The 14,203-nt window shown below is 40.9% G+C and overlaps 2 protein-coding genes across 3 annotated transcripts in view; one reads left to right on the top strand and one right to left on the bottom strand.

The window, feature by feature from the left end:
* KRR1 (KRR1 small subunit processome component homolog) overlaps positions 1-10,010 on the top strand; it is a 29,153-nt gene extending 19,143 nt beyond the window's left edge. Inside the window, exon 9 of the mRNA XM_053661442.1 lies at positions 9,133-10,010. The gene's annotated coding sequence lies outside the window, so the exon portion shown is untranslated. The remainder of the gene's footprint in view (positions 1-9,132) is intronic.
* Positions 1,115-14,203, bottom strand: part of GLIPR1 (GLI pathogenesis related 1) — a 22,287-nt gene continuing 9,198 nt past the window's right edge. The window contains exons 4-7 of one of the 2 annotated variants that reach the window (XM_037144711.2): positions 12,449-12,561; positions 7,030-7,115; positions 2,562-2,588; positions 1,115-2,466 (exon numbers count right to left, since the gene is read on the bottom strand). In XM_037144711.2, coding sequence (XP_037000606.2) covers positions 2,336-2,466; positions 2,562-2,588; positions 7,030-7,115; positions 12,449-12,561 — 357 coding nt within the window. In that variant the 3' untranslated portion in view covers positions 1,115-2,335. The remainder of the gene's footprint in view (positions 2,467-2,561; positions 2,589-7,029; positions 7,116-12,448; positions 12,562-14,203) is intronic. The other variant, XM_037144712.2, reaches the window with a different exon arrangement.

Here is a 14,203-nt window from a genome sequence, read left to right as displayed (position 1 = left end):
CCACAGGGTCCCAAAGAAGTTGGATCCAGAGGAACACACCAAGGCACATCATCATTAAGTTACCCAAGATTAAAGAAAGGAGAGAATCCTAAAAGAAGCAAGAGGAAAGGAAAGAGTTACCTATAAAGGAGTGCCCATAAGATGTCAGCTGATTTCTCAAAAGAAACCTTTGAGGCAAGAAGGGGCTGGAAAGAAGTATTAGAAGTCATAAAGGCAAGGACCTACAACCAAGGTTTCTCTATCCAGCAAAGCTTTCATTTAGAATGGAAGGGCAGATAAAGTGCCTCTCAGATAAGTCAAAATTCAAGAAGTTCATCATCACCAAGCCCTTATTATATGAAATGTTAAAGGGACTTATCTAAGAAAAGAAAGATCATAAATATGAACCGTAAAATGACAACAAACTCACAACTATCAATAAATGAACGTAAAAATGAAAACAAAAACTAAGCAAACAACCAAAACAGGAAAAGAATCCAGAGAAATGGAGATCACATGGAGGGATTTCAGTGGAGAGGGGGGAAGGGAGGAGTGGGGGGGGGAAGGTAAAGGGAATAAGAATTGGTAGGCATGAAATAGACGGGGAGAGAGAAAAAATAGTATAGGCAACAGAGGACTCAGAACTATGTACGACCCATGGATGTGGACTAAGTGGGGAGGAATGCTGGAGGGTTGGGGGTGCAGGGCAGAGGGGGGATAAAGGGAAATTTGGGAACAGTGTAATAGCATAACAATAAAACATACTTAAAAAATAAAAAGTTTTAGCTTTACATAAGCATAGCATTGATGATAAAGCTTAATTTTAAAAAGCCATTATAATGATTTAATTTTAGCCAGTATAATTCTAAGAGTCAAAATTCTCTCTCTGCATTCCGAAATAACCAAGACAAAATTATTTTGACTTTTGTCAGTGGAAACGTATCTCCATACCTTGTCCCATCTTTTATTAAAAACACATCAATTTCTTCTACATCATTTAGAATTTTTAACACTAACAGAGATAACTAAACATATTTTTGTAAATCCAGATAAAGTAAAAAATATTAAATATTGCTAACTCTACAGACATGTCTTTTAATTAAACCAACAAAGTTAAATTAACTTTATTATTAAATAATTCCTCAGACTATGTGAACCTGAAAAGCATTTGGGAAGTTTATATAAACAATTTCTTTAAACCAATTAAACAGAGCTTTTTATATAAATTCTTTTATTAAATTTCTGGAGGTAGATATACATGCACAATATAGACAGACACAAACAGATAGTTTCACACACATACAAAAAAAACAACAAATACTGGGAGCTCTTACAGGTGAAGTTAAGCTTAAAATGGAAGCAGACAAAAAGGAAAATAATACAAAAACACTGAACTAGAGCTAACAAAGTTATCTCCTTTTGTAAAGGACTTTGAGATACCAGGGCATTAGGTGCTTTATGTATAAGGAAGTAATACTCTGGTTAATTTTTTCTGAGTTTTGTTCTTTATGAGCATTTATATATACAGCTGTTCTCTATAAACAAAGTAGGATATTCTCCATGCATTTTCTGAAAAACTACAGTGCAGAGTGGTGTGTCTGTGTCTATACACCGCACCTGCTGTGCTACAGGCAGGCCTGGCCTTGCGTGATTTTAGGAGCACTTCCTTAGGTTGTGTGTGAAGATTTGAAAATGTGGCTGTTGTAATTATCCATCAAATCAAATGATGCCAGTTGGTTAGTCTTTAAATACAGCTATGTCCCAGTATTTGGTTTTGAGGAAAATAAATGCAGATTTCTTACTGCTCTATCTATTGATAACAGATATTTAGGGTTATGCCTTTTTGTAATCTCATTTTATGTTTTCTAACATTAACCCATAAGCAAAACAAGCAAGGCTTAGTAAGTCAAATCCCTTAATTACCACTGAGTTCTAAGTTTGGGGAAGTGGTAATCCAGAAAGACATCAAATTACAAGTGGGTAAAACCAGATATTTGGAGTTGAGTCAGCATGCAACAAGTTATGTGGAAATGTTTTACTACTGAAGGCCGGTGGACGGACTTAGAATCACCTGAATCCAGCTGGCTCATTTTGCATTACTGAAAGGCACAGCTGTGGCAGCCTGAAAACAGTGCTTGTCCGTGGAAGAGTGGGGAGCAGACATGAGTTTATCCTGCAGAGTTAGGATGTGGCACAGCTGCTGCTTTGGGTTATGGCTTTACTGCAGCAATGTGGGTGTTTTTCCTGGAATGTTTTAAAATTAGAAATACACCCAAATGTAATTTTTAAAAGATATATGTAATGAGTTTGTAAACTTAACTTTGTAGTTGTATTAGTCCCAAAAAACTAAATGAGGCTATTTGTGCTTGACCAAAATGGTAATAATAGCACTCAGTATTAGTATTGGTGGACTGACAATAAGAAAGAGAGATAAGTATCTATTACGCGAGTATATGGGCCAGTCTGGATACACAGTAGAGTAGTAACCTATGGAGCAAACATACAACATCTTAAACACTGTTTCTCATAATGCAGTAACATAATTCACAAAGACCTTAATGAAACAAGATTTATATACATACGTGTGACTTTGTCTCGCTGTGGGTTAACTATAAAGTCAGAGAGAAAAAAAATTAGTAGGTACTGATAAGGCTTTTTTTTTTTAAATACAAGTTTCTAATTATAACCATTAACTGTTACTTTGACTTTATTGCAGTGATTTTCAGAGGTTAATTTTTAAAGATTTTATTAACTGTACTAGATATTTTTAAAGCAACTTTTTATATAAATTATAAATATTTTTATACCACTACTATCAATGGTAAATCATTTTATATGCCATTTCTAGCATAGTGAATATAATTAAAATAAAAATTGAAGCATTGAAATTTTAAAATAAAAACTTAAATATTAGTAATATTCAGTGTGAACAATTTATTAAAATATCTTTTCTGAAAATAAGTTCCTCCCATAGAAGGATCAGTGAGTAATGGAGACAGTAGCATCTCATCCATTCCAGTATGTCATCAAATTATGGACAGGGTGTGTGGCGGTCATAAAGGCATAATCCCTCCTCTCCTTCCACTGAGCTGTATTCAGAATGTGGCCTTCAGAGCACGGGAAAGAGAACCCCACATCTGCCTTAGCCTTCTTGAGACTTTATTAGACATATTTTGCAAGCCGGTTCCACTCCAGCCGCTGTCGGATTCCTGTGCTGGAACCAACAAGGAGCTGTCCCTCCGGGCACCGCGAGCACCCCTCATCATCATACTTGTCTCCGGGCTTTTTCTGTCGTCCGTCACTGCGAAGCTGCTGCTCCTTTAACTTTTCTGGGCAATTATATCCACAAAATCAAGAATGTGATGTGCCACTTTTCCTTACATACATAGTGTAAATGGTAAATGTCAGCTTGACTGTTGAGACAAATACACCCATGCACTAGCTAAAACCTTCTCGTGTACCATCCAGTACGCCCAGCACATTTCACAAAACCGCCCTGACTGGCCTCTATGGGGATCTGTTGAACCTGCCAGCAGCATCTAGGAGACCACAGAGGAGTTTTTCCCCCAGTGTTTGCCATGATTTGTCAGAGCTGGACTCTGAATAAAACTTTTATCCTCTAATTCTTACGTCCATGGAAGTTAGCATGTGTTTCCTCTTCATCTTTCTTAAGAACCCAGAGCCTTTTTATTGTTGGACTAGAGTCTTTGTTTTCTGAATTGTATTCCACAAGATTAGAGTCCACCTCAAGCTGGATGTCCTACATCGAAAGCTAAAACAAAACTCCAGCAATCTTACTGTTTTTGTGTTGTTACTAATCAGCTAGCCCTTTTTAAAAAAGTTTTTGTTTTCCCAGGAAACATGTACTTTATTAGTGCTTACTTGCTAGTCAGAACAGGTACCTTGGCTACAAAGGGGAAGTAGGCCTAATTCTTACCTGTTTGGAACTTAGGAGCTGAGTGGGAAGGACAGACAACTAACCAATGGCAACAATTAAAACACTCTTTAAATAATTTAAAATAATTGTCTCAGTTTGAATCACTGAGTTTAAAGAGAATTGTTCATGAGCATAAGAAAATCGCCTAAATGTTTGGACATAAAAAAACAGCCAAAACACCAAGAGTAAATTTAACGTTTGGGATTATTAGGGAGGACAAATTTTGGGATAATAAAAAATATTTATTGAGTGCTACTGTATGCCAGGTCCCTGTTTTGTGTGTGTGTGTGTGTGTGTGTGTGTGTGTGTGTGTGTGTGTGTGTTTCAGTTGTTTCACCCAGCCTGTGAAAAGGTATATCATTTATATTGTTGAGGAAATAGGTCCAGACAGCTTTCATTTGGACCACATTTCTTTGTCTCTGCATTTTGGCTGACTCCCTGTGTGTGTTTCTATGTATTAGGTGGAGCTGCTGCTGCCCCCGGTCATGGTAGAGTGGCCCTTTGTAGGAGGCGTCCTGTGGGGCCCAGTGGTGCGGTCTCCCTGGTCACCTGAGTCGGGTTCTCTAGCTGTGTCCCTTGTGTGGGTCGTGCATACCCTCCCGTTGCAGTTGAGCTTCGATTGCTGTTGGCTCATCAGTGGGAGGGATTGACCCTCATGCTGATTTTTTATGAGGACTGGGCACACTGCAGGGTAAGAGCTCGTGTGCAGGGGTTGACCCCACAGAGCAGGATTCGCTTTAGCAGGGCTCTGTTGCCTGGAGAGGCTGCCCTTTAAGCATGTCATTTGTGAATTTACTGAATAGTTGGCTGGTGCTCTGGTGTGGTCTGAAGCTGGCCACCAGAGGTGTTGGTTCTGGAGCCTCTTGGGAGGCGCAGGTCATGATCAGCCGCTGCCTGTGCCCTGTCAGCGGTCACCTGGTACGAGGTACAGATGGATGTGCTTGTCTTGAAGGTGCCTGGGAGAGGGTAAGCTGTGAGCCACAGCTGCTGCTAGTGCCCAGCCTGAGAACATTTAGCAAGAGGTATGGAGCATGCTGAGCCCAGATGTTGTTTGGGTTTGTGAACTTTTGAAATTTTGGGAAAGTCCAAAGCATGAGCCGGGACAGACCATTTGTATAGAAACACCACTGGAAGTGGCTTGGGTGGGCCCAAAAGTTGGTGGGTTGGAGTCTCAGGGAAACACCAGGGAGGGGAGAACAGTGTTAGCCAGGTTGATGGAAACTCAGATGCAGTGCCTGCTTGTGCCTGCAGGGGGAGTGCTAGGCAAAGGAACCAGAGTCTGGTTCAGAAGAGCCAGCCCTTCAGTCTGGGAGAAAGCTGTCCCGCCCCCAGGCCCCGTTCTGAAGCCACACAACTCCTGCCTGTGTGACCTGGACACCATTTGAGCAGCTGGTTCAGGGCTGGATGTCAGAGTGAATGAGTCCAAGTCTATACAGGCCCTTTCAGAGGGGCACCTGGGACTCCAGGAGCCTGCCATCTCACTCAGCCACAGTCTCCACTGGTTTTCACAGCCAGAAGTTAGGGTGGGGGGCTGGGACCCCTGGCTCTCCATGGGGGTCCTCTGCAGCCGATTTTAACCATACACGGGGGTGGGACCAGCTGGCTCTGTGTCTCCATCCCTCTTACCAGTTTTGATGGTGCCTCCTTCTGTATACCCTTAGTTATACAGAAGAGAGTTACATATAGAAGTCTTCTGTTCAGCTAGACCTCGGGCAGTTCTCAGTGGTGGTGGTTCTTGCAGTTCAGTTGTAATTTTGATGTGCTTGTGGGAGGAGGTGAGGACAGCATTTTCCCTACATGGCCATCTTGACTGGAAGCCTCGGCATGTGGTTCCTAAAATCCAGTCCTAACTCCTGGGTAAGACTGTCTAACTCGTAAATAATAATAACGGTAACACGCTTTCTAGTGCTGCATCAACATGGAAGGGAAATTTCAGTTAATATATTGGTGCTCTGAAATGAGATTTGTTCACGAGGACTACACTTCACCAAGTTCTCTTAAAACTGATGCGAGTGAAATGAAGAGTGGTATCGATCCCCAGTCAGGGCACATGTCTGGGTTGCAGGCTGGTTCCCTGCAGGCCAGTTCCCAGCAGGGGATGCACGAAAGGCAACCATACTTTGATGTTTCTCTCCCTCTCTCCTTCCCTTCCCCTCTAAAGAAATAAATAAAATCTTAAAAAAAAAGAGAGAGAGAGAGAGTGGTCGAACTGGGGAGAAATGACCGGCTCAGAGAGCGGGTCATAAAGTGCTACTGTTCTTGGAGATGAGAGGTAAGTGTTTCCACTGGGAGAAAGGGATCCTTTTAGACCCTGAGGAGACCTTACCACTGTGAACAGTGGGTCACTTTTGCCAAACAGTTAAACTCAGCCCACCGTGTCCTGCCTGTGCTCTAAGAACCCCACCCCGTCTCCAGAGGTTCCGCTGGCTACAGACGTGGACTCAAAAGCACTGCAGGATTGGTACAACTGGTAGCTTAACTGAGGTTCCCTTTCTTCATACCACGGGGGAAATTTAAAAACATACTGGGATGAAGAAGAATGTTTATGGAAGAGGAACCATAAATCAACTCTTGGCCAATTATGGATTATTATTTCAAAATTACAAATCAGAATTTTGCTAAGACATTTAGTAAAACATCCTTGAAGTTACCTTCATTGTCTTTCTACATTTGTTTTTCATTAAATGCTGTTTTGCTAATTTAAAAAGTGCTACATTACAGCTTTATTTATTTACTTCTACAGGTGAAAATGCAAGCCTTGAGTGCCTTGGACAAGTAGTATTACAAAATTCAGAATCCCATTCTTTTGGATATCTTTATTATACAAATTTTGGGTCTTGCCAAAATTAGCAAATCCTGGGTCTGTGGTTTCCAACACCATAGTAATTTTTTGTTGTACTAACTACAGCTACATAGGAAGGATATTACTTGCTTCCTTAAATTTATCTTAAACATATTCATTCCTAAGACAATAAGCCACTGGTGTGATTGTGACCTGCTACAAGCTTCCCTGAAAATAGCAATTGGGATAAAACAAATGTTTGCATTCTCAGCTGTAGAAAGTAAGAGTTTCAAACACATTGTATTATTCCTAGATTGTTTCTTTTACTTACTGCACATGTTGTCCACACACTGGTCATTCTGGGGGCAGGCGCTGCAAGTGGATCCTTTTTTATATGGCCACGTGGGGTAATTGCCTCTATAAAGCAGAAGAAAAATCCATTAGGAGAGGTGATCGTTTTGTTTGTTTGTTTGTTTGTTTGTTGCAGTTGCAGTTTACTATGGATCCTTCACTGAGTCTGTAGGATGGACACCCACAGATTCAGAGGGTTGCTAAAAAGTGGAGAGAGGGAAGCAGAAATGGAAGCCTGTTAATATTTTAAGTTTATTCCACATCCCTAGTCTGTGAACCTGTCTTAATCTACATCATCTCATTTAATTCTTAAGACAACTCTGAGAGGAAGACTTTTATTTCTCTTTAATTGATAAGTAAACTAAAGGTCTAAAGATTAAGTAATCTACCCAAAACTACAATATGTATCACACTATATGTCAGAGTCAGAAGGAAACTAGATTGGTCTGGCTCCAGGGCAGGGCTTCCCTCCCCTCGGCGCCTGGCCCATGCGATTGCTGCCGTCCAAACCACTGTCCACCTTAGAAAAGGTATCGTGACCCGCCTTTACTCTCAGTCAACGAGCCACCGTGGTTTTATTGATGGGAGCCTTTTGGCTAGAAAAGTACCTCACGAAAGAGAATTGGAGATATGATGGAATTTGTTTTTTACATAAGAGATGCAACATGAATAATAATTACTGAGTATTCCTTATGGGCTAGCACTCTGTTGTAAGTGTTAATGAATTAATCCTCTCATCCCTATGAGGAAGATACAATTATTCATCCCCATTATATATAGCTGGAGGCTGAGGTACCAAGTGTGAGTACTTCACCAGTGTTACAGACTAGGGACTAGGACAGGAAATAATATCCAAACATTTTGTATCCCATGAATGCCGTCAGAGTAGCAGGGAAGAGCTGTGCGGCTACACGAATCCTTTTAGGAACTCTGCTATTGGAAAGGTGTTCTTAACTTGTTATGCCTTGGTATCCATAGGTGGGACCTATGGATGCTTTCTGAGAAGAGTTTGTTTTTAATGCATGAAATAAAGTTCATATAATAATAAAGGAAACCAACTAAATTGAAAGTCAAAATGGTAAAAATATTTCTGATATAGTAATGTGTGCTTCTCTATTAAATATTAGACAAGATCAAGCAGGTAGTCTAATCACATTAATTTATAGTGATTATAACTTTTAAGATTATAGTAACTAGAATGTGATATGAAAATATCTGTGATATTTACAAAGATATATTGCCAATATGCAATCACAGGTGTTGCTAAAAAGACTGGAGTGTTCATTCATTATGAAATGTTACTTTCAGTAGAGGTTAGTGAAAATAAAGATGTTACTTTTTTCTAGTCCAGGTACATTGACTTCCCTCCCCTAATACCATATGTTTGCCTCCAAAGTTAACACCCTTTTTAGAAATTATCTATGAACATTTCATTTCCAACCCAAAAATGTATGTTCTAATCTTGTTTGGCTCCAAATTAATTTAGGTTGTTTTGGAAATTAAATTTACCCTTACGCTAACTTTGCACTCTGGCAAATAGTCAAAGGAATGCAGTAGAGATTCTGATAACAGTTATAAAGGTGTCCAAAATGGCCATTAATCATGAGAAAATCTTTTATTGTTAAAAAGCACAATACTCATTAAGTGGTTAAGTTCTAGAATATTTTTAGTAAAACCACTTATGATACTTCATTCTTTCTCTAATCATGCATTTCAAACTATAAACAGGGAAAAATTGCTACATCAAAAACAAACTAAAAATGAGACAGTTTTAAATTCGAGGGAAATGGCAGGATTCATCTCGGGAGAAACATGCTCCTGGGAAGGCCTGGGTTTTTCTAGGTGGGAATGATTGAGAAAAAGGGACTTGGAGTGTTCTGCCCAGTAAAGAAGCAGGAAGTTTTTCTGTTTCCCTGGCGGCCTGAGAGATGAAGGGTTGGGGCCCTGGGCTTCTGGAAAAGAAATATGTATCTTTAATGACAAAGATTATTAGTATGAGTAAGGGTCCCCAGGGCAGTGGTGGCCACAGTCTACTAGGTGCTGTGCTATTTGATAGTGTCATTTTCTCTTCTGTGTCCACTAGTCCACTGAATGAAGACAGCATAGCCTCGCTCCGTAGGGCCCCGGAGACAGACAGCTGCGCCTGTGTTTGGGATGATGTGGATCAGACAGACTGGAAGCTATCGGGAGGAGAAGGGCCAAAACTGTCCCGGGCTATTGAAACCAGCTGACGGTGTGACTCTGGAGCTGCTGGAGTACAGCTGACTGGAGAAGTAAGCGCACCACACCCCACTGTGAGGAAATCTCAAGTATTGGGGAGGATGTTGGACTTGTTAGAATAATGTGGAATGGGGGTCTATGACGTTTTGTTCATAGAAGAAACAAGCCATCTCAGAAAGCAGAAGGAAGTGAGAACTCCCCAGCTTCCTCACTCCCGCACGCTCTCCAGCCTATCCCCCACACCCCACGCAGAAAAGTCTCCACATTTGAAGCAGGTACCATCTCTCCCTCACTTAAAATAGTTGCATGACTTCTCTTGTGATGTGCAGAAAGTTAAATTTGCCGTGGCTTACCAGGACCTGCAAGAGCTGCGCCATGTGTTTCCAGTTGCATCTCATTCAGCTGCCTGAGCACCCTGGTCTCTGTTCTTTAACCCTCCCCACAATTGTTTTCTCCACCAGACCATCTGTTCCTGAAGTTATTACATGACTAGTCCCTGCACAGTCTTCACGCCTCAGCCTACATATGTCTCAAAGCTCTTCCCTGAGCATCTTAGCGTAAGTAGGGGTCCCATTATTCATATTTCTTTCATTGTTCCTATCATAATGCAGTTACCTTATTTGTATTTTTACTGCCTATCTGCCCCATAAGTATAAGTTTCTCAGGGGCAGGGAGTTTGTTTGGCTTGTTCTTTTTTGAAGATCAATAAATAAGTATATTTGTTGTGTAACCGAATGTATGAGTGGATTTATATGATTAAATGAATGTTTATCTTGATAGAAGCATTATAACTGGTTATAAGCTTTATAACTTAATATTGTTTATAACTGTAAAGGCAAGTGAAGTGAGTCTAAACCAAGAGAATTCACATCTATACCTCATTATTATAGGAATAATAATTATGAATATTTCTTAATCACTGTTTTCAGGCATTGCATATACTTGTTTCTCATGTAATTTTCATAGTTAATTGATACTGATCTTTTAGAAAGAAAACAAATTCAGAGAGGTTTTGTAATTTGTCCAAGCTTACATACTCACACAATAAGTGAATGAAGGGCTCAAGAACCTGTATCTTAACCATTAAGACATATGTGTGCACACACATAGAGTCCAGCACAAATAACGCCCCCTCTTTTATCACAAAATCTTATGACAAAATCATAAGCATGTAATTCTGTAACATAGCAATATCGCACTCAAGCATAGCATATGACATTTTAGGTGAAGTGTTCAAAATAAAATTATAAGTTATTACACCCATATTATTATTCTACCAACTGCATGCAAGCAGGCCTTGCTTCTGATGGATCCTGTATGTTCATAGATAGATAGATAGACAGACAGACTGTCTGAAAAAGTTCAGCCACTGTTAATATAACGAGAATGGTTTGCATGACATTGATGTATCCTAACAACCAAGGAGCGTGTACCGGAATGGGTATGTGTGAACAATGATGACTTCGCCATACTAGTCAGTGGAGGTGGTGGATGCCACTGAATGAGCATGTGGACTGTGTGGCTGTTACATTCAAAATGACTGAGTGAGTAGAGCAATGAATCTGCATCCAACTTTGTATTAAGCTTGAACATTCCTCCATGGAAACTAGTTACATGATTCAGAAGGCCGCAGCTACGGGCAACTGGTGATTGGCAGCTTCATCACAACAACACGCCTGCTCATGCATCACATCTCCTGCAGTTTTTTGGTAAAACATCAAATCACCCAGATGACTCAGCCTCCTACAGCCCAGATTTAGTGTCCTGTGACTTCCAGCTTTCCCCAAAACTAAAATCACTTTTGAAAGGGAAGAGATTTCAGATTGTTGATGAGATTCAGGAAAATATGACAGGGCAGCTGATGTCAACTGGGAGAGCTGTGTGCAGTCACAGGGTACCTATTTTGAAGGGGACCGAGACATCACGGTCCTATGTACAGTGTTTCTTGTATCTTGTATCTTCAGAAAATGCCTCTACTTTTCATAGTCCATATAGTACCTAGCTGGATATTTTCCAGACAAATCTCTCACACACACAATTATCTTCCACTGTTATGTCAATTTATATTGTTAACAGTGGAAGATAATTTGACACTATGTATTTTTTAAAAAGTTAAATGTGAGTATGTCCTTTACTTAATATACTATTTCTAAGAATTGTAGGGAAGTAGATGTGACCAAACACTTAGTTCAAGATTGTTCAGCATGGGCTGGCTTTAGCCCAGCGGGTACTTCGATTCACAAGATTGTTCGTCATATATTAAAAACAAAATACAGGGAAGTATCTGTAGGATGTTTCCTTCAGTAGGATGAGCTGCCCTGTGATGGTGAAGAACACAGATGCCGGAACCAGACTGCGTAGTCCAGTCACCACACTGACCGGCTGAGGGGGTGCGGGCAGCCTGCTCAGCCAGCGGTTTCCCTCTCTGCCTAACTGGGCAGTAACAGGAGCCACCTCACAGGCTCCCGTGAAGATTGGATAAGTTAATATGTGTGAGGCAGTCGGCGCAGTGCTTAGCACATGATAAGCATTGTACAAGCATCATCTCTCTCGTTTCTTATCACTGATATAATGACCTGGAAAATGCTCATGGTATAATTTTAAGTAAGAAACAGAGAACACGTACTTCCACTATGATCTCAGTTTTCTAAATATGTGTGTGATGTATAAGCAACATATACAAAGAAGTTTATAGGAAGGTGAGGGAGAGGTCATGTAACTTCCCCATTTTCCAACAGGAGACAAATTGCACCTATTTAAAAGCAAACTTGTAAAAAATAAATAAGTTACATAAATTGAGAAATTCAATTCAGTTCTTTGACAGTTGTACAAAAGTTGCAAAGCTTTTAATAAACCAATAAATATAAAGTAATGCCAGTTTTCCCATTTTGTGGTTTTATTACCATATCCAATTGATCTATGTCCCAGAAAACATTTAGTCTTGCTACTGTTAGAAGTGTGTGCATGTATTTATGTAATATTTATAAAGGCTGTGCACACACATACAAACACACAGAAAAATGTACCAGAATGTTAACAAAGTAGGTTTGTAGTCAGGGGAGTTAAGACTAATATTAATTTTCTTTTTTGTCTTTATTTAGACTTTCTGCAATGAAGATAAATACTTGTAAAATAGAACTTAAATTTTTTTTTAGAAAGAGGTTGGTTTGGACACTTACCCTGGTCCGTAGTTGCATATAAAATGTGCTACACTGGAAAAACCTTCAAAGCCAGAAACTTTAGGACAATATTGTACTGCGCAGCCAACTTTGTAACTATCTGCCCAAACAACCTGAAAGAAAAAGAGGATATGTAACAAGAGAGCGATAAAATGAGCATTTGAATATGATCAGGCCTTCATAAACATGGGGAGGCACGTTCACTCTAGTCAGGCAGTACACATACCCCCAGGGAAGCTTTAGGTGCTCAGAATTCAGGTGGGAACAAGACTCGTAAATTACTATTATTATTTGTGTTGTGTCTTTGTGTGAAGTAAACATATAAAGAATAACTAAGCCCTGGCTGGTGTAGCTCAGTGGATTGAGTGCGGGCCTGCAAACCAGACGATCGCGGTTCGATTCCCAGTCAGGGCACATACCGGGGTTGCAGGCCGGTTCCCTGCAGGGGACGCACAAAAAGCAACCGTACATTGATGTTTCTCTCCCTCTCTCCTTCCCTTCCCCTCTAAAGATAAATAAATAAAAAATTTTAAAAAAAAAGAATAACTAAGATAATTTTCGACAGTGCCATGAAGAAACAGGGTAACAAGATAGGGGGCCGCTGGTGCTCAGGAGGAGGCTACTTGAACTTTGGTGTTCAGGCGAACGGTCTCTGGGGGGTGGCATTTAAGCCAAGACCTGAGTGAGGATGAGAAGGCAGCACAGCACTGCAAATGACTGCAGGAGAGCCACGTGGTGGAGGAAGAGCACTCCGTGCAGAAGGAGCATGCGGGGTGAAGGCCCTGAAGGCCCAGGGTGGGTGGCAGTGAGGAGAACAGCTGGGATCCAACAGGTCAGGGAGGTCAGGGGCAGAGCAGCCGGTCGCGTGGAATTTATGTGTGTGAGTTATAGGCTCTTTATTCCTGTCATGGAAAAGACCCCTTTGGTTGTCACGAAGTAAACGGATTGAGAAGAGCAAGAGAAGAAAAGGAGGGGAGAAGGGAATTTGGGAGTCTGTCTCTGTGGTACAAGAAAGAAAAGATCAGACTCCGGTGGTTGTGAAGTTCCTGAGAACAGATCAGGTTTGTGGTTCAGCTTAGACACAAAGCTGAAAGGATTTTCTTTTGCTTTGTTTGAGTGTGAGGTTAAGAGGAAGGAGAAAAACCCAGTTCATGTTTTAGGCCCAGACAACGTTTACTGAGGTGGGGAAATCACAGAGGAGGAGGAAGATGGGTGGGAACATGGACGTGGGAGGGGGGCTCTGTTCCAGTTACTTCTGAGATGCCTGTTACATGTCCATGTGCACAGTGACTTGACCGCGGCACAGGACCACCTGCAGCTCAGAGATAGGAGGAGTCTGGAAGCCATGCCTGGATCAGGTCACACAGGCAAAGATAACAGAAAACAAAAAGTGAGGTCACAGGCAAAGAACAACAGCCCGCGGAGGAGATCGGAAGGAGTGGTCAGTGACAAAGGGGGCAGACCAAGGGCTGAGCAGCTCCAGGGACAGGGACTCTGTGGTCAGAAGGGCTGCATGCTTGCTTTAGTTCAATGCCGTCACATTTTAGCACCGTTCAGTGGCTCTTTCTTCCTTATTTTTGGACAGGGACTCCACATTTTCATTTTGCATAAATTATATAGCTCATCTTGACATATGAGTGTGTAACTCATCTTAAAAGAAAAAGTATTGAAAGAGCTAGTCTCTGCAGCTAAGCCAGCCATTAAAAGCACTCCTTTTTACAGTGATACCCAACTGTAGTTTAAATTAGTTTTATT

The sequence above is a fragment of the Artibeus jamaicensis genome, unplaced genomic scaffold, assembly GCF_021234435.1.
Source record: "Artibeus jamaicensis isolate MK-2021 breed Jamaican fruit bat unplaced genomic scaffold, CSHL_Jam_final contig_233, whole genome shotgun sequence".
Lineage (NCBI taxonomy): Eukaryota > Metazoa > Chordata > Mammalia > Chiroptera > Phyllostomidae > Artibeus > Artibeus jamaicensis.
Note: the sequence above shows the minus strand (reverse complement) of the source record. Positions and strands in the feature narration are given on the sequence as shown.